General features: G+C 39.2%; 1 protein-coding gene across 1 annotated transcript; it reads left to right on the top strand.

The window, feature by feature from the left end:
• Positions 1–23,441: 23,441 nt before the first annotated feature.
• On the top strand, positions 23,442–25,221 carry LOC141601771 (uncharacterized). The gene is made up of 4 exons (XM_074422074.1): positions 23,442–24,089; positions 24,147–24,215; positions 24,272–25,087; positions 25,189–25,221. The coding sequence occupies exons 1-4, from the start codon at positions 23,442–23,444 to the stop codon at positions 25,219–25,221; spliced, it is 1,566 nt and encodes a 521-aa protein (XP_074278175.1).
• The last annotated feature ends 1,707 nt before the right edge of the window (positions 25,222–26,928 follow it).

Here is a 26,928-nt window from a genome sequence, read left to right as displayed (position 1 = left end):
TCCATGGAGGTTTTGAGGTGAAGGGAAGGAAAAGGGGCGACTGAAGGATAGGAGGAAAGTGGCGGAAGTGATATGCGGATTTAACAAAACGCGATATAAAACCCTCGCTGAAAACCCGGTACTCGATCGAGTACCCAACCTACTCGATCGAGTGGCCCCCTACTCGATCGAGTACCCTAGCTACTCGATCGAGTAGCCTCTACTCTATCGAGTACCACTCTTACCACGCAGCTCAAACAGGTTTTGGCACACTTTCCTAGGACTACTTCCGCTCCCAAGGTCGGTCAACGATGGTCAAAGGGTCCCTAAAAGGGCGGGTATTACAGTCTTCCCCCCTTAAAAAGAACTTCGTCCCCGAAGTTCACCTCACCCATCTCCCGCTCGAGACACGAGAACAACACGTCCTCACTCATCTTCCCGCTCAACCCATTACTCCCTGGAAATATCATTTTCCCCCCCATGTCATCATCATCACCGTCTATACTTATATCCAATGACTTTTACTACTATCATGCAAGCACTATTACCGTTAACCGTTACTTTATACACATATAAACATCAAACCCGCAACGCGAATCACCACCCACGATCACCCGACGTACAGCGTCAACTATCACACTATCGATCTAGAACATGTCTCATATCAACTTTCACGTGATACAACTAATGCCACCATGTTACTTGGCAACGCGATTCGAATACGATTTATCACACTATAACTATTCTTCATGACCACACTCCCTTAAGAACTAAAGCAAGTCGTTATACTTTTTTTTTTTTTTTCCATGATACCAACTACATTATAAACAATTACCAACAACGTTATAACAAGCTATAAACAATTACCAACAACGTTATAACAAGCTATAAACAATTACCAACAACGTTATAACAAGCAAAACATTATTCAAAGGCAACCTTTTTATTTCGCGACATTACTCTTCCCCTCTAAAAAGGAACTTCGTCCCCGAAGTTCACCACCCCAATATCAACGCGTATTACTTATTATTTGTATCTTAACATTAAAGAAAACCATATTATTTGTTGTGGACATTACTTGCTAACTACATACTCGTTAAATTAGAAATCGTACCCAAGTCACCGGAATAACTAGTTACCGTTGACACACACGTTAAAATGATATGCACAAATATAGGCGAAGTTACAACTCCGATAACTAGATCGTAATGAGACGTATGGAATGTTAAAGTAACCAGAAATCATTACCGCTTCACTAATTGTGACAAATATGCTTATAACACTTCAATCACGACTTGTAACATACGAAGTTAACGGTTCAAAGGCGTTACTACGCACTCACAACTACTTTAAACATTAAATTCGCAATTATAAAACAATTGAACATTTTTAATTTTCAAAAACCTCCTGTAACAGTGCTACTCGATCGAGTAACTAGCGGTACTCGATCGAGTGCCATGCTACTCGATCGAGTGTCTTGGCTACTCGATCGAGTGGCCTACAGTCGAAACTTTTCTCATTTCATCCCGTAGCTACTCGATAGAGTACGGGGTACTCTGTCGAGTACCTACAGGCCAATTCCTCATAAAACCTGTCACGAGTTAACACCCATGCGCATATTTGTCATATAAAACCGAGTCGGGACGACTCCCCGACTTCTAATATCCTACAACCTGTTAGAATATCAAATCCGGCCTTATGGCCAATCATACAAATCCAACTAAGTCTCAATAATAAAAGGAAACAACTACCAAAGTATAACAACAATATCACCAACTAACATCAACTACTATCAACAAAGATAAGAACGAGGAGTATCACTCCTCCTCCTGCTGCTGCTGCTGCTCGAACATCACCTCATCATTACCACCACCACCTCCAGCCATACCCGCACCTGATGAGCCCACTCCCGCATCACCTCCTGTTCCTGCTCCCGGGCCCACGTACCATGGAGTCAAGCCACCGTAAGGGAAGGACTGAGGTGCCCCCCACGTCGACTGATCCACCCCGTAGGAATGGAAAACCCCTGTGTAGTCCCCAACTCCACTCCACCACACCGGATGCGGTCCCTCGGTCCATATCCCTTGAGCGTAGGCCATCTCGTGCATGTTCCGGAGTGTCAAGGTAGATGACACTCTCTCCGCCAGGTAACTGGATCGCGTCTCCGGGGTGTCGAGGTAAGGGTAGCATGGAAAAGACTGCTGCTGCTGCGGTGCTACTGGCTGTGGCCTAGTCTCCGAGGCCCTCTCTCTCACTCGACGGGGTCCCCTCACCACTCTAGGCCTCTCTGCCGCCTGAACTCCCGCATTCTCGCCCTTCGTCGGCTCCGGCATCTCCTCAAGGATGGTACCGTCGATGAGATAGGTCTGTAGCTGGCGGGGTCCGTCGTCATTCTCCTCCTCCTCGTCATCGGAGTCCACCGTCACTACCGCCGGCTCCAAGGGCTCCGTGGGTGGGAGGTGCTCAGGAGCTGGAATCTTCATCCAACTCATCCCATGCACTCTCCATGCTAGGTCCGTCACCAAGGTCCTCAACCATTTCAGGTCGAGATAGTATTCACGATCCATGGTAGGCACTGGGGTAGCTAGAGGCACGTACGCCGAAGAAGCCTCAAAGGAGGTTAGCTTTTCAGCTAACCGAGTGGCAATAGCACCACAACTCAGGTACCGGGAAGAGGAAGAAGCCATCAAGGCAAGGGCAGCACAAACTATAGAAGGAGCATTAAAGACCACTTTCCTGGCCCGCTCCGGGTTGAGGTACGACATCAAAAGTAAAACCTCATGGTTATTCAATTTACTGATATCCTTTCGGTCATAGAGGAGGTTCGAAAGAGAACGGAGAAAGACCCTCAAGGTAATATGCTGAACATCATTAATCAGCATGTTGCTCGAGGTGGGAGCTTGCTTCCCCGTCAAGCAAGGCATTAGGCGGCAGACGCCGCACTCAGCTGGAATGTCAGTAAAGGAGTCCTTGGGAGGCTTGGCCAACCCAAGGTGAGAGGCAAACAGGTCCATAGTCAACGTAAAACTGGTATTCATCAATCTAAACTGATAGTCGACCATTTGGGTCATAGTTAAAAGAGCTCATGAACTCCAAGGTAAGAAAAGGGTAAGTATGCTTCCTCAGCCTATACAAACCCATAAAACCCAAGGTCTCGAATGTGTGACGGACATCCGTCTCTATCTCCAACTCCTCTAATACACTGGTGTCTATACACTTTGTAGGTCTCAATTTGCGTTTTTGTAAAGCTACAAAACGCTCCCTTTGCTTGAAGTCAACAAAAAAACAATCGTAGGGTATTCGGGGACTGCGGGTACCACAGGTCCACTTCCTTCCCCTAACTCAGGTGGGTTACCCCTCCCCCGTTTACTCTGGCGGGTTCCAAGGTTCAGTCTCGGCATCTGCTTTAGGTATAAGGTCAAACAATTTGTATAAAACATGTAGGCATATACTTCATACAATTTGAGTTCTATCTACTTAGCAAGTTCCCTAACTCATCAAGCAGTTCAATATTTGAAGCACATAAATCATGCCATTAAACTTAGATGCTCAGCTAGGTACACGCATTTCATTAATGGTTTCCTCAATTTTAACATATAGTCTCAGTTTGTAGCCACTTATAAACCGCAATTACGAAAATTTGGCATGTGAACACATATTCTCAGCAATTCGAATATCCTAGCATGCTTCTAAAGGTCGTTCCATTTACATTGCTAATTACATGTTACTAATTCAAGAGAAAGAATAATTTATGGCATATCATCATCACTTTCATATTATGTTCAACAACTCAACTAAAATTTTCAGACGGTCTTTACAGCTGAGACAATTTTGGCATATTTTCATCAAGCATCGTTTTTATTACTATATTGAAGTTCAACTCATGATTGTTCTGTCAATTACAACATCAATTTTTCAGTTATAAATCACGAATTTCCATTTAAGGCACTTTTAAGACGGAGTTCTAAGGCAAACTTTCTAAGGGTAAAATCATCAAAATCTATCCTCCAACATGATATAAACAATACTTAAGGCTCAATTCTACCATCTAACCATTGTAAAACAACCAAAAATCGATTTCAATTTTGGAAACCCTAGGAATTTCGGGCTCATCTTTGCAAATTTCTAATCTAATTTACAGCAATTAGTCACCAACAAACATGGAAAGGAGGCATGTGAATCGTATTTCAACTATCAAAAGCAACTACCTACTCATGTAAATCGAAAATTTCAGATTATTACACTATTTTAACACATTCAAAGCAATAACCATGTACATTAGGAAGAATAGCATACCTTGATTGATGAACAAAGTAGAGAAACGAAATCAAGCTAAGAAATTAACCCCAAGATTCACTACTAACCCAAAAGAATGAGAGGATTTGAGAGGAATTAAGGAATTGAGAGTGATTTAGGAGTAGGTGTGTCGAAATATAGAGGAATAAGAGGAAGAAATAGGAAGATTAGGGGTTTTAAGAAAACCCGTAGGAATTACTGCACAGTAACCGACTCGATCGAGTGCCTGGGGTACTCGATCGAGTACCACCCTACTCGATCGAGTAGGAGCTAAATCATCGAGTAACTGCAGAAATTTTCCACATCCCGACATCATAGCTTCCTAATTAGATCGAGTGAGGTCTACTCGGTCAAGTAAGCACTCGCACTCGGTCAAGTATAGTTACGTACTCGGTCTGAACACTAAGTAACTCGAAGATACCTGCAAAACAACGCCGCGTGTCGATTCCAACTAAATTCGGGATCCGACACTAATTATCACATTCAATCACGTTTTGTAACCATTGTCACACAAAATACAACCCTTCAACAACTAAGAGACATATCACGTTACGTTATACAAATTACCCAACTCGGTCTACCTGCTACCGAATCTTCCATAAACATAATCACGTCATCGTATTACATTTAAGCTTACTTTATATATTACTACTAAATTGAAACATTTAAATTAACATTAGTTCGTTCTTTTATTTGACATGTAATTGCATAATTTTCATAATAAATGAATCTATCACTCCTCGCATAAATGCATACTTCTAAACAACTTATTCGATCATGTCTTACATTCTATCATAAGCAATTCACCTTGTACGAATCAATTATTACGCAGCGGAAAAATTTCGACCATCCTATAAGGCAATAACGCATTACCATATGCTATGTCTCGAATTAGAACTCACTATACTATAATTATCGTCATAGCAGCTACATAAACGTTCGTCACATATCTCATAACCATCATATAAGCTCACTAATCATCCAACGAGCTTCAATAATCTCATCAATAATTACCTTACTCGGCCCAAACATTACTATCACACCTCTATTAATTCTAACAAAAACTTAACCGGAGGTAGCTCCGGCACAACTAACATACATAGCACACATAGACACACGGACTCCACATTCCCATCCCATGTGACTGGCTTAAGTGTCATGGGGCCAAGATTTTGAAATGAGGGCGCCTACTCACCCAAAATCTAGCATCAGCCGGGGCTCCCATTACGCATACACCAGGTTCATTTTATTAGACTCTCTACGTTCATTATGTTCATTTTTTACAGGTTCCAAAATCGTCGCTCTGATACCACTTTGTAACACCCCCATATACAGAGGAGCCTTAACTAGGCCTTCCTTAGCATATAAGGGCGTTACCATCTCGGTTGCCCGAGGAAAGTAATTATCAAACGTCGATAAGAGAACTATTAAGTTTATATTACAAGTGATTCAAACCAAAATACAATACAAAGGTACAACTCAAAGACTACTCGCTATGACCACCATATCTCGTGAAGACTCATCCCTGCCCGGACCTCAGCTAGCAACAACATCAACACCTGCTAAGACCGACTGCTCACCATAAGGGATCACGGCAGACACATAACAAACAAACAACCACACAAGGTCAGTACTGAGACAAGACAAGACAATGGCAACTACAAACAACAACACGAACAATGACATCAGTCCCAACCGCAATCACAACAATTCAACCAAATCTGTCACTGACTGTCCACTGGACCAGCCCTGCCAGTGGGGGACCGCAGTGTTGGGGTTGGTGTCCTTAACAGTTAGTGCAAGGACTTATAAACCTCTAAAAGGATCAAAGGGCATACTTTGGTATTATTATCAGTTGATCCACGTTTATCAATAACGGTTGGCTTGCTAGATAAGTTTGACGTTATTGTCATACAGATGGCGGTGATCAACTGGTCCCTAAAAGTCACACCTATAGGATACGTTCGAGAGATGTGACGGTATGAAAATACTGTCATGTAGATGCCAAAAATTGACTAACCAGTTAGTCCGAGTTATTTGACTAGTAATTAGTCAAATATGTGATGTTGAGATATTATATTTAATACGGATTAAATATCATGGGCTAAGGCGAATTAACCAGTTAATTCGTAAAATTAAATATACGTGATTTATATTTAATTAAATGTATATTAAAATAATTATACAATACTGCTTTGTCGGACACGTATTAATAATTCAGCTAACCCGTATTATTAGCTGATGCCTTAATTTCCGATAACCGATAACAGTTTATAATCAGACCACGTCATATACACTTAGCGAGTGATGGACCGGACCGCGAGTTTAAGTGAAGAGAAAATGAAAAGCCCATACGGGCTCCTCTCACTCGGTTTGGCCGAGAATCACATAGACAAAAGGGGAGTTCTCTCCTCTTGTCTAACGGAATTCATTCTGCTAAAAAAAAAATTAGGGTTTTGAAGAGTATTCTCCTCTGAAAAACCTGAGATCTCTCATCTCGACAAAACTCACATCAGTTCTCCCTATATTGCAAGGCAATCGGAGAACACTGTTCTAGCACAAGGGCATATCTCGGACAAAGTCTTGGGTGTAACGATTAGGAGGAAATCTGCTTTGATTTCTGTTCTTTACGCCGCAATTTAAAGGACCCGAGGTTATTTCTTGTTCCTTATCGTTTCTATTGTTTTTATGTTTTATGACGATATTCGCATGTTTAAATTTACGTTATAGTCCTGCAATTTAAGGGTAGTATACGGATATTAACCCACAAGTGGTATCAGAGCGAGGCCACGTGAATTTTTCATGTGTTTTTCATAAAACGTTTTTGAAACGATGATTTTCTGCTTCGAAAACCGTGCCTAGTATACACGGCAGAAATTTTTTTTAAACCGTGTCATGTATTACACGGTAATTTCATCATCTTGTTTTTGCATATTGTTGTTTTATACAGAAATTATAACAATATGTCATGTTTTTGTCAATTGTTAAAATTGATTTTATGCGTTTTTGATCAAAATTGTTTTGGTTTTGTATCATAAAACTTGTTTCACGAGGGTTTGGAATTTGTCAGAAATTTTTGTACTCGATCGAACAAAATTTCCATCGATCGAGTGTTTTTTCTGCTTGTTTTTTGCTCGATCGAGTCCCTGTTGTACTCGATCGACCCCGTGTCAAAAACCTTTTTCTCGATCGAGTCCCTGTTGTACTCGATCGACCCCCTTCTAAACCCCCGCCGCTCGATCGAGTTGTCCTCGCACTCGATCGAGTAGTTTTGCTGATATAGGTACTCGATCGACCACCAGTTTAGTCGATCGAGCACCTCCTGATTAGCATACCTCTCGATCGACTTGCAGTTCAGTCGATCGAGCCCTCCTGTCCCTCGATCGAGCACTCATGTCCCTGGATCGAGGGATTTAAATCTTTAACATGACTTTGAAAATTTGTTTCTTTTGATTTAAATTTTCTTTTGGCTTCAATATGTACTTTATCCGGATATAGTACACTCGCTATGATTGTGAAACGGTTCACACACGTACCATTAAGTTATTTTAAATTATATTTAAAGTAACGGATTATAATAGATTAAAATTAAATGATAGAAGCGGTTTTATCACACGAATTTTAATCATTAAAAGGTGGTTTGGATAAATTTAACATAATTACGGAATTATGTCACGAATGAATTTGTTTTTAGTTGATGCATTTTTATTTATCGTTATGTTGAATGCCGTGAATGCCTTTTTAATTACGTATTTAATTTTTACAATCAATTGTAACTTAGTGTGGCCTTAGTAGAACGTGTTACCGTAATGATGGAACACGGTCTTGGTTGTATTTTGAGATCTTGCATCTCCGTTTTGGATTTTTCACTTGTAATTACAGTTTTAATTAGAATGTAAATAGGTTTATATTTTGTAATTTTAATTGTAATTTTTGAGAAGACCAAAGATGGAGACCGGATGCTCACTCCCGCTACTTGGATCAAGATGGAACATCAAGACAAGCTTTTTGGGTCCAACGGTGGATTCCAAAGTTGTATCTTGTTCTTATACTAGGATAGGCCACACTAGGAATTTTTTTATTTACGTATCGCATTCCTTTATTTATTTTTATGCAACGATAATTTGCATCATATTCCGCCTAAAAACCAAACCACCTATAATTTATTGCATGAAAACTGACACATATAGAGGTCACGAGTTAGTTTTCATTGACATTCTCATGTCACACGTTTTTAAGCCATCTTCCAAATAAATTCATTCACGACAGACGCTAGTTATTCGTTCACTTAAAATGAATTATAATTTTGTTGATGGGATCTTCCTCGTATAAACTAAAATTGAGAACGGTCTTTATAGGTCAAACTCCAATGAGTCCCTTCTTCGTCGGTAGGCATACTATGACCCCTTCTACGTCGGGTAAGTTGGAACTGATTGACCTATTTTATCTCAACACCATGGTCACTCGTACGATCCCGTGATTATGGTGGACTATAGATAGGATTTACGTAAATCTATCGACCAAGAGTTCTTACGAAGAATTAGCTAAACAGTTGGCTTATCAATTTACAGAAATTGAGTCTTGGGATCACTTGTATCTTTCTTGAGGGAGATCAATTATGCAAGTGCAAGAGTCTACATGTTTAAAATGAATTTTAAAATAGACTTAAATCACCTCGATGAGTTGCTTATTTCGTTTTGTTTTTCTTTCTTTTTCAGTGTAGATCACGTTTTTTACTGCTAAAACAACAAATGGCTGGTTCAAGTGATAACCCAATGCCAAGTGCCACATTGGACCGTGAGTCCTGGCTTAGGATCTTCATGAGTCGGATGAATCGTCTACTCGATCGAAGAATGATGGATCCAACCGCGGATCGGGAGGCGGCATTACGGAATCTTGCCGCCGCCGACGGAAAGCTCAAATATCGCTTGAGCCCATGCCGTTAAACCCAGGCCCCACGGCCGGAATTAACGAAATCAACAAGTATAACGATTTCGCTTTAGAAGCGGGTGCGGTAAAGAACGTACTTATTTTTGCAATGGAACCCAATTTGCAGAAACGCTTCATAGCCCAAGGTGCAAACAAGATTTTCACCACGCTCACTAAGGAATTCTCGAAAGCACCGAGAATCGTGACCTATGAGCATACCACTCGCTTCTTTGATGCGAGACTCCGGAAGGGCCAACCGGTTAGCCCACACATTCTCAGCATGATTGAGAATGTCGAGAAGTCGGAGACCTTTAAGCGTAACATCAGCGAGAACATTGTTATCGACCGCATGCTTCACTCACTCCACGATGGTTTTTCGCAATTTAGAGCGAATTACTATATGAATGATTTGAAGAAAACTCCCCATGAACTGCACTCCCTCCTCGTACAGACCGAGAAGGACATGAAGTTCAGTGGGAGCTCGAAACAGGATGTTCTCGTTGTGTCAAACAAAGGGAAAGGTAAGGGCAAAGCTCCGGCAAACCTAACGATGAGGTAAGGCGAAGTTCAAGAAGTCGGGTTCGGGTAAGAGTGGTCCTGGTGAGGCAAGTAACTCATCGGCATGACAAAGAGCAAGAGTGAAAACATGGAATGCCATCATTGCCACAAGATTGGGCATTGGAGACGCACATGTCCTGTTTATCATGAGGACTTAAAGGCGGGTCGTGTTAAACCTGTTGGTATGTCTTCTCTCTCTTCTACTTTTATTCATATGATTGAGATTAACCACGCAAGTTACGGAACTTGGGTACTTGATCCTGGTTGTGGTTCTCATCTGTGTAATCATGTGCGGGGGCTCCGAAACATCGAACCCCTCGTAAAGGGTGAGGTGGACTGCGTGTTGGGAATGGAGCAAGAGTATTTGCCATCTCCAAGGGGACATATGTGATCCACTTCCAAGCGGATTTGAGTTGTCATTATATGATTGCTATTATGTACCTAGTCTTTCGAAAAACATTATTTCGGTTTTGCGCTTGATAAACTTGGTTTTTCATTTGTAATAGAAAACAATGCTTGCATTTTCTCATTACACGATATGATTTACAGCAAGGCAGTTTCCATGAACGGAATTTATGTTTTAGATCGACAATGAAATATTACACGTAATGAATAAAAAGTTAAAGGTTGGTGACAAAGATCAAACGTATCTATGGCACCTGCCGTATGGGACACATTAATGAGAAACGCGTAAAACAGCTCATCAAACATGGAGCTATCTCGGCCTTTGATTTTCAATCATTTGGCACGTGTGAATCATGTCTCATCGGTAAGATGACTCGGATTTCCTTCAAAGGTGTTGGAATGCGCGCTGCTGACCTATTAGGGCTCATACACACGGATGTATGTGGTCCTATGTCAATCACCGCACGAGAAGGCTATAGGTATTTCATCACTTTCACGGACGATTTGAGTAGATATGGTTATGTCTACTTAATGAAGCACAAAAGTGAATCCTTTGAGAAATTCAAAGAATACGAGAATAGGGCTGAGAACCTATTAGGTAGAAAGATTAAAACACGCGTTCGGATCGTGGTGGCGAGTATCTTTCTCACGAGTTTGATCAACACCTAAAGGACTGTGGGATTGCCCTACAGTTAACTCCACCTGGAACACCTCAGTTGAATGGTGTGTCCGAACGGAGAAATCGAACTTTACTTGATATGGTTCGATCCATGATGAGTCACACGATATTACCTGATTCATTATGGGGTTATGCTCTTATGTCAGCCGCTCTAATACTTAACCGAAGTCCGTCTAAAGCTGTTGACAAGACGCCATATGAACTATGGAAGGGAACGGTCCCTAACTTGTCCTTTATACGGGTTTGGGGCTGCGAGGCTTATGTCAAGTGGAGACACGAGGATAAGCTCGGCCCGCGATCGATCAAGACATACTTTATAGGTTATCCTAAAGGATCACGTGGTCATTACTTTTATTCGCCAACCGAACAACGTGTTTTTGTTGCGGCTAGTGCGACATTCTTAGAGAAGGAATTTCTCGAGAATGCAAAGAGTGATAGAACCTTCGACTGTCGGAGGTTCCAACCAAATACCGAGCAACTATTGGAGGAACCTATTCCTTCAATCCCGGCTGCGGTTAACATTCCTGAGGAACCTAGGAGGTCGGGAAGAGTCTCTATTCCTCCGGACAGATACATTGGTATGGTCGAGGAACATGACATAGATGACGTTCTACTCTTAACGAGTAGTGAACCCGCAACCTATAAAGGTGCCATGACAAGTTCCGACTCAAAGCTATGGCTTGAGGCCATGCAATCCGAGATGGACTCCATGTATGAGAACAACGTGTGGGATCTTGTTGACTTACCCGCTAAGGTTCGTCCCCTTCAATGCAAATGGCTTTACAAGATAAAGCATTCTGTGGAAGGTCAAGAAGATATCTACAAAGCACGACTAGTTGCTAAAGGTTTCACCCAAGTGCCAGGTTTGCACTACGATGAGATCTTTGCACCCGTAGTCATCTTTGCGTTCCATTCGGATTATCTTAGCGATTGCCGCTTTTCATGACTATGAAATTTGGCAAATGGACGTGAAAACCGCCTTCTTAAACGGCTTTTTGGAGGAAGAGTTGTACATGGTACAACCCGAAGGTTTTATCGATCCAGAACATCCTAAGAAAGTGTGCAAGCTTAAGCGTTCCATTTATGGACTTAAGCAAGCATCAAGAAGTTGGAATCATCGCTTCGACCAAGTGATAAAAGACAATGGATTTACTCGATCGGTCGAGGAACCATGTCTATATATCAAGTCGAGTGGGAGCAAGATTGTCTTCCTAATATTGTATGTTGACGACATACTCCTGATTGGGAATGACATACCTCTCTTAACTTCGGTGAAAGTATGGTTGAAAAACCATTTCCGGATGAAAGATCCGGGAGAGGCACTGAGAATTCTAGGCATCCGTATCTATCGAGATAGATCACGACGGATGTTATCTCTCGATCGGGAGTCTTACATAGACAAAGTCCTAGAGAGATTCAAAGCATGACTAACTCCAAGAAGGGGTTCCTTCCTATGGCTCCAGGGGTGCATTTGAGCAAGTCTCGGGCACCAGAGACACCGGAAGAGAAAGAGCGCATGACACGGATTCCTTATGCTTCGGCTATAGGATCAATCATGTATGCCATGATATGCACACGTCCGGCCGTGGCATATGCATTGAGTATGACAAGTCGATTCCAACAAAGAACCAGGTGAACCACATTGGTTGGCTGTCAAGAACATTCTTAAGTACCTCCGGAGGACTAAAGATTGGGCATTGACTTATGGAGGCTCTCAAACGCTATGCGCAACCGATTCGCAGATGCTAGCTTCCAAACGGATCGAGATGACTCGAAATCTCGGTCTGGATTCGTTTTTACTCTTAATGGCGCTGATCATTTGGAAGAGTTCGAAACAAATCATTCAAAGAGATTCTACGACCGAGTCCGAGTACTATGCCGCGTACGAAGCAACAAAGGAAGCGATATGGATGCGTCAATTCTTACATGGACTATCCGTAGTGCCTAGTTCGAATGACCCGATCACCATCTATTGCGACAATAGTGGTGCCATCTTCCAAGCTAAGGAGCCAAAGTCTAGTAACAAATCTAGACATGTACAACGGAAAGCTCATCTAATCCGGGATTACGTGGAGCAAAAGGAAGTAGTGATAGAAAAGATTGCTACCGATGATAACATAGCAGATCCTCTCACTAAAGCATTACGACAAGATAAGCATGAAGGGCACGTAAATTCCATGGGAATCAAACGTGTTCTTGAGTTGTAGTACTCTTTTATGGATCGATTCATTCTCCTTTGTACTCTATACGACATCATCGTTTTGATATTTTATATATATATATTTTGTTTTTCATGTGGAATTGTACGACAATTTTGAACACCACAAAGTGAACTGAACAAACATCATATCTTGTTAGTCCTTAATTGCCCACATGAGCTGATAACTCGGCAATTATTCTCCGTGACGTTGGTTGATGGTGGGTTCAACGAGCCATAAGTCAACCGGTTGGCTGACCAATCACAGAGGCGATTTATACGGATATCTCGTAGGACACCATTGTGACATCGACGTGGAGTCCTAAATGTTTTATAACATTAGTTGCCCGGTCGTGGATAGGACCTCCATCGTGATCCTAAGAGTCGATTCTTTGACTATCGACTGTCTCTTGAGACTACGGCAGATTTTGGGTGACTTTGGTTTCTTTCTCACGGTCATCCGTAACAAGGGGGCCAAGTAGATTTTTTTCGGGTCATTTCATGTTGTGCTTAGATCGGAAGGAGTCGAGTTGAAGGAAATATTCAGCCTTTATCGGGTACTCGATATTTCTCAGGGCCACTCGAGGAGTCAGAATCGAAATGCATGGCCATGCTCGGATACGGATTCGTTTTATCGGTTAAGTTACTCTCTAGTCGGGGAAACCACTCTAGATACGGATCGATTGTAAAATACGACCTTTGTGGATCCAGATCTGCAAATTGTTTTACATTGAGTGGGAGAAATTTTAAATGAATATGAGAATCGGTTATCGCACATACACTTGTTCGGACAAGTGGGAGTTTGTTGGAGCTTGTGTCCTCCGGTTAGTGCGGATAACGTCATTGCACATACACTTGTACGGACAAGTGGGAGCTTGTTGGGGTTGGTGTCCTTAACTGTTAGTGCAAGGACTTATAAACCTCTAAAAGGATCAAAGGGCATACTTTGGTATTATTATCCGTTGATCCACGTTTATCAATAACGGTTGGCTTGCTAGATAAGTTTGACGTTATTGTCATACGGATGGCGGTGATCAACTGGTCCCTAAAAGTCACACCTATAGGATACGTTCGAGAGATGTGACGGTATGAAAATACTTTCATGTAGATGCCAAAAATTGACTAACCGAGTTAGTCCGAGTTATTTGACTAGTAATTAGTCAAATATGTTATGTTGAGATATTATATTTAATACGGATTAAATATCATGGGCTAAGGCGAATTAACAAGTTAATTCGTAAAATTAAATATACGTGATTTATATTTAATTAAATGTATATTAAAATAATTATACAACACGCTTTGTCGGACACGTATTAATAATTCACTAACCCGTATTATTAGCGATGCCTTAATTTCCGATAACCGATAATGTGATTTATAATCGACCACGTCATATACACTTAGCGAGTGATGGACCGGACCGCGAGTTTAAGTGAAGAGAAAATGAAAAGCCCATACGGGCTCCTCTCACTCGGTTTGGCCGAGAATCACATAGACAAAAGGGGAGTTCTCTCCTCTTGTCTAACGGAATTCATTCTGCTAAAAAAAAAATTAGGGTTTTGAAGAGTATTCTCCTCTGAAAAACCTGAGATCTCTCATCTCGACAAAACTCACATCAGTTCTCCCTATATTGCAAGGCAATCGGAGAACACTGTTCTAGCACAAGGGCATATCTCGGACAAAGTCTTGGGTGTAACGATTAGGAGGAAATCTGCTTTGATTTCTGTTCTTTACGCCGCAATTTAAAGGACCCGAGGTTATTTCTTGTTCCTTATCGTTTCTATTGTTTTTATGTTTTATGACGATATTCGCATGTTTAAATTTACGTTATAGTCCTGCAATTTAAGGGTAGTATACGGATATTAACCCACACGCAGCCGTTCCCACCTAAGCCTCGCTCATCATACCGAGCGATAACCCTGTCCCATTAATGTGCACATCCCCTTTCGTGGCGGGTTCCACGAAGGGCAAAACTAGGGCGTGAAGTCACTCCCGCAAGTGACCCCACTCAGCCGAGAACGCATCTCGAGAACCATCAACAGCAATCACAACCACAAACACAACACAACACAATTACTATATCAAACAACCACAATACTACCACAACGACCGACACACTAGACCATCTACAGAAACTGAGTAGGCGAACCTACCTTTAAGCAACCGCAACCAATCCACGCCGACAGATAACATATTCAGCGACCAAGCAAAGCCTATAACCACCATACAAACATCTATTACTAACAAGCAAACCCTAACTATAGAGACAAAGGCACAGATGATGATTGTGACATACCTATTAGGGAAAAACTCAGCAAAAGACCGCTACCCGACTCAAGAGACGCTCTCCTAAGGCACAAGAATCTTCAAAAGGCTTCCATGGAGGTTTTGAGGTGAAGGGAAGGGAAAGGGGCGACTGAAGGATAGGAGGAAAGTGGCGGAAGTGATATGCGGATTTAACAAAACGCGATATAAAACCCTCGCTGAAAACCCGGTACTCGATCGAGTACCCAACCTACTCGATCGAGTGGCCCCCTACTCGATCGAGTACCCTAGCTACTCGATCGAGTAGCCTCTACTCTATCGAGTACCACTCTTACCACGCAGCTCAAACAGGTTTTGGCACACTTTCCTAGGACTACTTCCGCTCCCAAGGTCGGTCAACGATGGTCAAAGGGTCCCTAAAAGGGCGGGTAGTACACTGAGCTTCTCCCAAATCTTTCATTTGGAAGTGATTTCCCAACCACTTTTTTTAACAGAAGCAAGCATATCAACATCATTCCCAATGAGTAATATGTCGTCCACATAAAGAAGTAAAAAAACAACTTTACTCCCACTAAACTTCATTTATAAACATGGTTCCTCAACACTTCGAGAAAAACCATTCTGTTTAATAACATGATCAAAATGATGATTCCAACTCCTTGATGCTTGCTTAAGACCATAAATGGATCTGTTAAGTTTGCATACTTTGTTAGGATTTTTAGGATCCATAAAACCCTCAGGTTGTGTCATGAACACTTCCTCTTCCAGAAACCCGTTCAGGAAAGCGGTTTTGACATCCATTTGCCATATCTCATAATCATGAAATGCAGCAATCGCTAACATTATCCGAACAGATCTAAGCATAGCAACTGGTGCAAAAGTTTCATCATAGTGTAAACCATGAACCTGAGTGAAACCTTTTGCCACCAATATAGCTTTGTAGACATCCTTATGTCCATCCATGTCGATTTTAATCTTGAATATCCACTTACACTGAAGAGGTCGAACATCTTTAGATAAGTCAACCAGGTCCCATACCTGATTATCGTACATGAAATCCATTTCGGATTGCATGGCCTCGAGCCATAGCTTAGAGTCAGAACTCGTAATAGCTGCTTTGTAGGTCTTTGGTTCATCACTTTCCAAAAGTAAAACCTCATAGTCACCATCTTCCTCGATAACACCAAGGTATCTATCAGGCTGGCGACTAACCCTTTCTGACCTCCTAGGTTCAGAAGGAACAATAGCTGATTCAGACGTAGAAGGAACATCTTACTGCACGTCTCATCAGTTTGTGGCTCTTGAACTTCGTCAAGTTCAAATTTTCTCCCACTTTGTCTTCTAGAAAAAAACTCCTTTTCTAGAAAGACAGATTCACGAGCAACCAACACTTTATTCTCGTTACTATTGTAGAAGTAATATCCACAAGTTTCCTTAAGGGTAGCCTACAAAAATACATTTTTCAGAACGAGGTGCAAGCTTATCGTCAGACTTGCTCTTGACATAAGCATCACAACCCCATACTTTTATATATCACAGATTCGGGACTTTCCCTTTCCATATCTCATATGGAGTTTTGTCAGTTGCTTTAGTGGGACTTTTATTAAGTGATTGTACAACAGATAAAATGGCAAAACCCCAGAATGACTTAGATAACTCTGTTTGACTTATCAATGATCGAACCATATCTAATAAAGTTTGATTCCTCCTTTAAGCCACACCATTTAATTGTGGTGTGCCAGGAGGAGTTAACTGAGATACAATACCGCAGTTTTTAAGGTGATCTTTAAAGTCATTGCTTAAATATTCCCCACTACGATCTGATCGTAATGTTTTAATATTCTTATTTAACTGGTTTTCTACTTCATTCTGAAACTCTTTGAACTTATCAAAAGCTTCACTTTTATACCTCATTAAGTAAATATACCCATATCTACTCATGTCATCGGTAAAAGTAATAAAATAGTCATAATTACCTCTAGCAGTGACTGTCATTGGACCACATACATCGGTATGTATTAAACCCAATAACTCACTAGCTCAAGATCCTTTTCTTTGAAAAGGTGAACGAGTCATCTTGCGAAGTAGACAAGATTCACATGTACCAAATGATTCGAAATCAAAAGGTTTAATTACACCAGTCGACACTAGTCTTTTAATGCGCTTCTCAATGATATGTCCTAATCGACAATGCCATAAATAAGATTGATCGGGATCACCTGTTTTGTGTCTTTTATTATCTAAATGATAAACATCGTTTCAAGTGTCTAGAATATAAATTCCATTGATCGAAATAGCTTGGCTATATACAATCTCATTAAGGGAAAAAGTACAACACTTGTCTTTAATTACAAAGGAAAATCCTTCTGTGTCTAACACAGATACGGATATTATATTTCTAGATAGCGTTGGTACAAAATAACAATTATTAAGATGCAACTCCAACCCCGAAGCTAAACTAAGTACATAAGTTCCTACTGAGATGGCAGCTACCTTAGACCCGTTTCCCATTCGGAGATCAATATCACCCTTGTTTAGCTTTCTTATGCTCTTTAGGCCCTGCAAGTGATTGCACAAATGAGAACCACAACCAGTATCTAATACCCAAGTTGTATTTGAAGCATAATTTATGTCTATCATAAAAGATTCGATTGAGAAATTACATGTCGCCTTCACAATGCCAGCTTTTATGTCATCCAGGTATTTCGTGCAATTACGCCTCCAATGTCCTTTGTTATTACAATAATTACAAGTATCTTTAAGAGGATTACCCTTTATAGGTTTAGGCTTGGTAGAGCAATTCACAATTGCTTTACCTTTGCCCTCCACCTGAACGGGCTTCTTACCAGCGTTCCTCTTAAACTGCTTCTTCCCCTTCACGTTAATTGCAAGAACATCTTTCCTTGTACTCCCACTCAATCCCATGTCCTTCTCTGCTTGCACAAGCAGAGAATGGAGCTCATGTAAACTCTTTCTCAGGTTTGTCATATTATAATTTACCCTAAATTGGGTAAATCCTTTGACGTGAGAGAGAGTGGAGCACTCGGTCCACCACTAGTTCTTCGGGGATTTTACATCCCAACCCCTCTAAAGTTTCCACGTACCCAATCATTTTAAGTACGTGTGAACTTACAGGTTGACCATCTTTGAGGTTAGCCTCAAAGAAACGAACTGCAGTGTCATACTGAATTATCCTTGGGGCTTGAGAAAACATAGTAGAAAGCCTCGAGAATACTTCATGTGCATCGCGAAACTTGAGACATTGCCTTTGTAAAGCAGGATCACATTGCCTTTGTAAAGCAGGATCCATTGAAAAAATCAAAACATTTTTAATTGCAGTGGATTCCTTTTGATAATTTGAAAAAGCCTCCCTTACATCGGCAGTGGCCCTAGTACTAGGCGAAGGGGGAGAGGGATCGACAAGGTAGCGTAATTTGCCGTCACCTGCGACAGCTAATCGAAGTTGTTCCTCCCAATCTTTAAAATTACTACCGTCGGCTTTTAATACATATTTATCCATAAAAGAACGTAGCCATGAATCTCTAGCAATGGTGACGGTTTCACTAGTAGAAGTCATCGTGATTACTACAAAGGAAATAAAGGAAAGATTAACATTTATCGTCTAATTTTTTTTTTTAACTTGTGAAACTATTTTATCAAGTTCTCATTTCTATAATGATCTCCCACTGAATTATATAAATGATTCCAAGATCCAATTTTATATAAACACAGGCACGGTGGATCGATTCAACCCATATTTTTATAAATTTGGTGGGTCAACATTTTGACTGATTCTACTACTAGAACTCTTGGTTGACGGATTTTCTTAAAATCTATCTTTTAGCCCCAGAATAAATATGGGCACGGTGGACCGATTCAACCCATATTTATCCCGTTGAGTCCAACCAATTTTCACACGTAATAACTTTTATTACCCTACTTACCCAACGTAAAAAGAGTGTACCTCGGTGATCCGAACCTACCTCTAATGAAGAAGGGATTCATAGGTGCTATTATTTGGTAAGGCTTAATCTCAATTTTAAACAAATGTGAGAGATCTTATCAATTTAATTGTCTATCACCTTTAAGTGAACAAATTTAGTGAATGCTAGACGATTAAATTGATAACAACAAAAACAAAATATGTAGTGACGATTTGACATGAATGAAAAAATGTAAACAAGTAAGTCCTAATATGGCCACCTAGTTAAATCTAATTAACTAAAATTATTACATATAGGAAACCAACTCCTTGGTCCCTTGAGTCTTCAGAAATTGACCTCCTTCTTTAGGATTTCGGAACGCCTTTCCGAAAACAACGTCTTCATGAAAACTCCGTCTTTAGATGCTTCATCTAATTACTTATAATTAAATTATATAACAATACCCTATTACACAATTTGAAATAAAATTAAAACAAAAAACTATTAATTAATTACAAATTAGGCGATACGAAATCGCAATTAATTACAAAACAAGTCGATATTTCCTTACATTACGGGAAATACCAACTTCTAGCTATGACCATATTAGGAAAAATTACATAATTATAATGCTAAAAAAAAACATTCATTTAAATAAATAATAAAATGCATTATGGAAAATGACATGCCAAATCGTCTAACTTACCAACAACGATCAATTGAGCTTGTTTTGACGGAATTTTTACCAATAAAAATTCATAATCAATTCTTAAAATAATTTTAAGACTTACTCATCATACTAATATGGTCTAATATCAAAATAATTATTCTCAAAAATTATCTTGAATTTATATGGGAATTTAAAACACAATTATGACAAAAATGATACAATAATTCACAATTATCATACAAAAATTCCATTTAATTTAAAAATTTATGGAAAAATAAATTTCAAAGCCATGAACATTCTGGTCTTACACCAAAAATTCCATTAAAGTGAAAATTTTTGTTTTTAAAATTTATTTAAAACGATTTCACAATTTAATCGGTAAAGCGACAATTTTTACGATTTAATTCTAAATCAAACCATAAAAATTAAAATGACTTAAAATAAAATTTTGCACATTTTGGAATAATTTTCAGGAGCTAAAAATACAAAAATTTCGAACCCTAAAATTAAATAAATATTTATTTGCAAAATAACCATTATTTACCAATTTTTATCAAATAAAAATCAATAAACTACCTAAATTATTCACATTAATTTAAAGTTTATATTTTTCTCATAAATAGAACATGCATGTGGTTATTTCTAAATAAATATGCATAAAATTAACATGCAATCAATTTTAATCAACTCTTAATTAATTTTAATGCATTTTTACTCAATTTTAAGTTATAAAAAATGGAAAAATTTAACAAAAATCAAATTTTCATCCCATATCATCCTAAGACCAGATTATTTACATGCAAGACCATATTATGTGATAAAACTAATTTTAGTAACATAATATCAATTTTATTAATTTATCTCATAAATTACTAAAATCGTCTTAAGACAACATGTATGTATTTAACAATGCTCTGATACCACTTGTTAGTTATTTAGACCAAATTAATATTCATCTTATTATATCAAAATTACAAGTTAATTTTTGCGGTCTAAATCTACATGCATGCAAATAAAAGTATTAAAGAGATGGTATAAAACCATCTTAAGACAAAAATTCCTTACATTGTTATAAGGCAAAATGGGCACAACTCAAGGACTCATTCCTTGAAGTTGTTCTTGAGCTAATGCAATAAGGATGATCCTCCAACACCTTAATTACCAAAGTAGGTAATCTCCTAAGGTGGCACCCAAGATTAACCCAAAATACTACTAAAATACTAACTAGGTAAATGTAGTAGTAACCTTGTTTATTTGTATTTTTGATGTACTAATTATATTATTACTTTGATAATATTATTAGTTTATTTTATATGTGTTTTAAATGTTTTAAGATGAACAAAATAAGAAGAAAAATGGTCTTTAAAAACTCCAAGTGAGCCTTCCAAAACAACAAGAAAAGACCAATTTTTCTTCCATTTTTCCAACAACAAAAAATGGTGGAGTTTGGTGGTATTTATAGGCAATTTGGGGGGGAGGGGGGGGGGGGGGGGGGCAATTTTGAGTGGAAAATGCCACCAAATGAACACTTGTAATGCCCTAAAAAATCTGTCCATATGGACCATTTTAGGTTCATTTCGATTTCCGACATTTGCCCCACAAATGCTTATAAGTCTTATATTTAATTATCTTACATAATTAAATATTAATTTTATTATTTAACACTTAAATAATACAAATTAACTACCAATGACTACTTAACTATTAAGTGGTCATAAGACTATTTTATCAACATACAATGTGTCAATATTATCCCACTTAGCTAATTTTACAACCTCTTGTAAAATTAAATAGCTAATTAATTCCACCTCAAAACATATACACATATGGTATAAAATTAATTAATTAACTATTAATTAATAAATTCTAATCATTTATTATTTAAACATCACATAATTAAATAATAAATCTTCTTGTCCCGAGTTCGTAACCCATCATTAAATAATACATTTATGTGACTAACTAAAAGTCAAATAATACAAGGAATTAATTATCTCGTATCTCATACAAATAATTAATTTATTCTATTTGGGCGTCATCCTATAGGTGTGACCTAAAGGGATCAGCTGATCACCGCCGTCACACGACAGCAGTGTCAAACTTTAGTCAGCCAATCATTACCGATTAACGATGACCAGCTGACAAATAAATAAATAAATCCTTGATATTCCTTTTACGAGATTTAATATGTAAACGCACTCATTGTGGAGGACACTACTCCAACAATTTAATCCATGAGATAATTTAACTTTAGCAAATAAGATAAAAGTAGATCTTATCTTGCCTTAATTTAATCTCTATGATTTTCAGATAAGTAAACAAATTAAATCAAATATATATTTAAGATATGAGAATATCTTGTAAAATTTTTATTAGATTTAATTGGATAGGTTACTTGTTCTAGAGGACTCACAGTACCAAGACGGCTTAAGGCCGTGCGGCCGAACCCTTGGCCGTGTCCAACTAGGTCGAAAATCCACTCCTTGGATTAGGGTTAGGTTAAATAATCTAGCAAACCCTAGGTAGCATGACGACCCATAAGCCGTTTTACTAACCAATAGAGAAATGCAAATTATTCATTATAACAACTCATATTTCATCTCTATCATATACACACATGATTTTGAAACACATTTGAAGAATTTTATCTTTTGAAAATGATTTTGAAACTATTAAAATCGTGCCATAAAATTGCTACTCAAAGTTATAGTAGAAACAACTATAACCTCAAGCTTGGTAATAAAAAAAAGCGTTTTTAGACATGGAAAGAGAGAATCCCTTCTTCTCCAAGAAAACTCTGAAAAAATACAAAAACACGTCGATTTTTTTCCTTTTTTTTTTTCCAGCTTGATCATGGCTAAAATGCGAGCTCGTAATAAACAATCTGTTACTAATGGTACTACTGAGAGTTCAACGTCTACTATTGTGGCTTCTGAGGAATCGCACATAGAGAGTTCTGATACTGTGATCGTTGAGGACATAACGGTGGAGGAAGCGGAATTGGATGATCGGGAGGGATATGTTTCTGATGAACCTTCAGGTATCACTCCATCTGTGACTGTGGGACAATTACTTGATCTTACTGGGCAATTGGAGAAACCGGTTTCGACTACAACTCTTGTAGTTGGGGAAACCACCATTAATCCTACTACTGAATTAAGAATAGGAATGGCGAAAACATGGAGTTCTGTTACTAAACCTTCCTCTGGATTACGCCTTCATTATTATCCTCAAAGTGCTGACACTAGAGTTGTTGAGGTGTTGGAGGATGATGTCTCTGAGGAAATTAGGTTTTGGAACAACACTCTTATGAGGAATTTTTTAGGCTCTAAACCTAAGCTTCCACAGGTTGATGAATTTGTCTTGAAAAACTGGAAGAATGTGACTCGGCCTATAGTTCAATACTATAAGAAAGGCTGGTATAGTTTTAGGTTTTTCTCTGAGGAGGATATGAATGAAGTTCTGAAATGTGGACCATGGACACTGGGATGTGGGAATTTGATACTCAAGAAATAGTCACTAAGTTTTTCCAAGGAGATGGATTCTGTCTCAATAGTCCCAGTTTGGGTCCTTTTCCCTGATTTGGATCCATTTATGTGGTCTGAACAAGTCCTGAGTAAGATGGCCAGTACTGTGGGTAAACCACTTTTTGCAGATTTACCAACCACTCATAAATCTAAGCTTCTATTTGCTCGTGTTCTAGTGGAAGTGGATGTTGCTGGTGATCTTCCCACAACAGTTACTGTTAGTTCTCCTTATCATGGAAAGATAGCACAGAGAATTATATACGAATGGTTACTATATTATTGTCACTGTTGTAAGAAGTTGGGTCATACAAAGGAGCATTGTAAATTCACAAAAATCAATAAGCAGTTGGAAGAAAAGAAGAAAGCACTTAGGGTGGTGCAGGAGTTCAGACCTGTTGCTAACAAGAATACTCACTCTTCTCACAGTACAGAAGCACTAGACTCAGAATGCCCAGTGCTAGGCCCTGATCCTCCTAAGGTAGGTGCTGAAAACCCTGCTGGCATAGATGAGAAGAGCTCAGAATGCATTAAGCTAGGCTCTTCATCTTCTATTCTAGAGGATTGCTCTTCACTTAATGATAAAGAGGACGGCTCAGAATGCATGGTGCTCGGTCAACAGTGCTCTGCTACTGTTGAGAAGGGTGCTCAAGAGGGCATGGTGATTGAGAACACAGAATATAATGTGCCAGTGGCTAATGACTTCACTATATTGTAGACTGAAGAGACAACATTGGCTGATGATTTGATGGTGGTTACTCTGGCAGAGGAACCACCTGATCCAGGGGTATGACTATCTCTTCTTGGAATATAAGGGGCTTCAACGACCCAATAAAATAGCAGGAAGTTAGGGGTTATCTTTTTAAGAATAAAATAGAAGTGTTTGGGCTTTTGGAGACTAGGGTAAAAATAAATAATTCTGCTGCTATTATTAGAACTTTTCCTACTTATTCAATACTTCATAATTACACTCATCATTACAATGGTAGGATATGGGTGTTTCTAGATACTAGGAAAGTCACTCTGATTTCTTCTTATGCTCATGATTTGTTATTGCATCTTGAGCTTCTTCATAATATTTCCAATAAAGTGTTTCATATTAGTTTCATCTATGGTAGCAATGATGCTGGCCATATAGATAGGCTTTGGAATGAGTTAAGGGGTTTCGTTGCTAAGGTTACTAATTGGATTTTATTGGGAGACTTTAACATTGTCAGGGCAATAGAGGACAAAATAGGTCCTAATCCTCCTTCTATTACTGAAATATTGGCTTTTAACCAGTGTTTACTGGACTGCACACTTGAGGGTATGCACAGTTTTGGTTGTGAGCATACCTGGACCAATAAACAGGATGCTGAAACCCGAGTTTGGTCTAGATTGGATAAGGTGGTCATTAATTCTTCCTGGCTAGTACAATACCCTTGTACCCAGGTGAATGTACTACCATCTGGCATCTCTGACCATTCTCCTTTATTGGTTATTGTTCAGGATAATTATCTACCAAAAAAGAAATTTAGCTATTTAAACTGTTGGGAGGATCATGAAAACTATTGTGAGGTGGTTCAAGCAACTTGGGAAGCACCTGTAAGGGGGAGTGCCATGTTTAGGTTATTTGCCAGACTTAAAAATGTCAGGCTTGATGCGTATATTTTATATAAGGTTTTTACCTCATTTTTACACGCATTTCTGTACTATTTATGCAGCATCTAGCTACAAATAGCCCGAATAGTCTACTTTGGTTTGTCTTGTGTAAATTGCAGGTACAGACCAAAAAGAAGATAAACCGAGCATAAACTTGCCTCATTTGCATGCATTTGTGGGGAATAAGGAATCGGAGCTTGGAATCTATCACTTAAAAGACACGTGAGCTGACTTCGGAAGGTGTCAAGAAGTCCTACGTACTAATATAGCTCGATCGACCACCTATTAGTCGATCGAATGCTTTATCCTTTGAAGATTCACTCGATCGAGTTGTTTTGCTACTCGATCAAGATGGCTGATACAAGAACTCGATCGAACCCCAATTCTGTTCGATCGAGAGGAATTGCTATTTTGTGTCCTCGATCAAGTGGTTTTATTCTACTCGATCGAGAGGTTTTATATTGTATACGTGTTTTTGCCTTATTTCGAGAGGGCTTTGTAATTAGGATTTAATTAGGTTATGTAGTACGTGATACTACTTCTTCTTGATTAGTGAGACTATGACATCTCTCTCTTCCTCTTTACTCTCTGATACTCTTACTTGAGAACTACTGCTTGGATCGAAACTTGTAATCGGTATCTCTTCCTTTAATTTTAATCTTAATCTTTTCCTTCTCTTTAATTCTTTTTCTCTTTATTTGCATTTGTTATCATTAATCTCTTATTGCTTGTTATGATGCTTAATTTCTCTTGTTTATGTATGATTATTGCCAATTCAATGATAATGCATAGCTAATTTCCCTTGCTAAGACATAGGGGAGCCATGATTCTAAGGGAAAAGGCGAAGACTTGCTATGAACAATAGGATACTCTAATTAGGGTGAGAGCTACATTAGAATTTTAGGGCAAATAATGGACCGAGAGGACCTGTTCAATACCCTTTAGACAGTTTATTGTCGACCGTTGACTTTACCTTAGATCGTTATAGACCGCGGTGAACCGACCATCCTTGCTGTTTCTCTCTTATTTGAAATCGTCTATCATTTTATTTTCGTTTGTTGGCTATCTTAGTTATTAGACAAACCCACTTCAAAACCCCCAATTTGTGACTTAGACAGACTTGAATTGACATTTAGACTTGCAAATAGCCTCCATTCGGATACGATCCCGACTTCCTTGCTACATTAGTTTAGGCCAGTTGGTTTATTTTTGGTAGGTATACAATTAGGCTGTCAAATATTGGCGCCGTTGCCGGGGAGGTTGCACAATTTTGTTGCTTGTATTAAGTTTGTCTCTCATCTCAAGGAATTTATTCCTTGAGATTGATCTCATATTTTTTGCTAGTTCTTGATAAGTTTTGCAGGGTATCCGTTCTAGAAGAGAACATTGTCGTACCTGCTTCACTGTAAATTCTATCTGTTAGGATGCCGAATATAGCCAGTCATTCAGAGCCTACGGTGGATTCCATTCCAAAAGGTTTCCTATTACCCACTACTGATTCAAGGACCTTTGGAATCCACCCATCTTACATACAACTGGTCGAGCGAAATCTCTTCAGGGGGTACCTGAAGAAGATCCGTGCAAGCACATAGAATTATTTACAGAATACTGTTCTACCATTCCTCTTGCTGCTGGGGTGATGCAAGACAGAGTAAAGGGAGTTCTTTTCCCTTTTTCCTTGACTGATGAAGCCCGGGAATGGTTGAGAGATTTAGACAGGGAAGCTGCCGGTGTAACTGACTGGAATTCCCTTGCCTTAGCCTTTTACATGCGATATTTCCCACCACAGCGCACTAATGCGTTGAGAGCTCAAATTACTGCATTTGAGCAACTACCTACTGAAGACTTTAAGGGGGCTT

This window comes from Silene latifolia, chromosome 9 (genome assembly GCF_048544455.1).
Source record: "Silene latifolia isolate original U9 population chromosome 9, ASM4854445v1, whole genome shotgun sequence".
Classification (NCBI taxonomy): Eukaryota; Viridiplantae; Streptophyta; class Magnoliopsida; order Caryophyllales; family Caryophyllaceae; genus Silene; species Silene latifolia.
Note: the sequence above shows the minus strand (reverse complement) of the source record. Positions and strands in the feature narration are given on the sequence as shown.

Coding starts and splice junctions, on each gene's coding strand:
- LOC141601771 (XM_074422074.1), top strand. CDS start 23,442: ATGGATTCTGTCTCAATAGTCCCAGTTTGGGTCCTTTTCCCTGATTTG. Junction 24,216..24,271: donor AGGAACCACCTGATCCAGGG/GTATGACTATCT, acceptor ATAAAATAGCAG/GAAGTTAGGGGTTATCTTTT. Junction 25,088..25,188: donor ATGCGTATATTTTATATAAG/GTTTTTACCTCA, acceptor TGTAAATTGCAG/GTACAGACCAAAAAGAAGAT.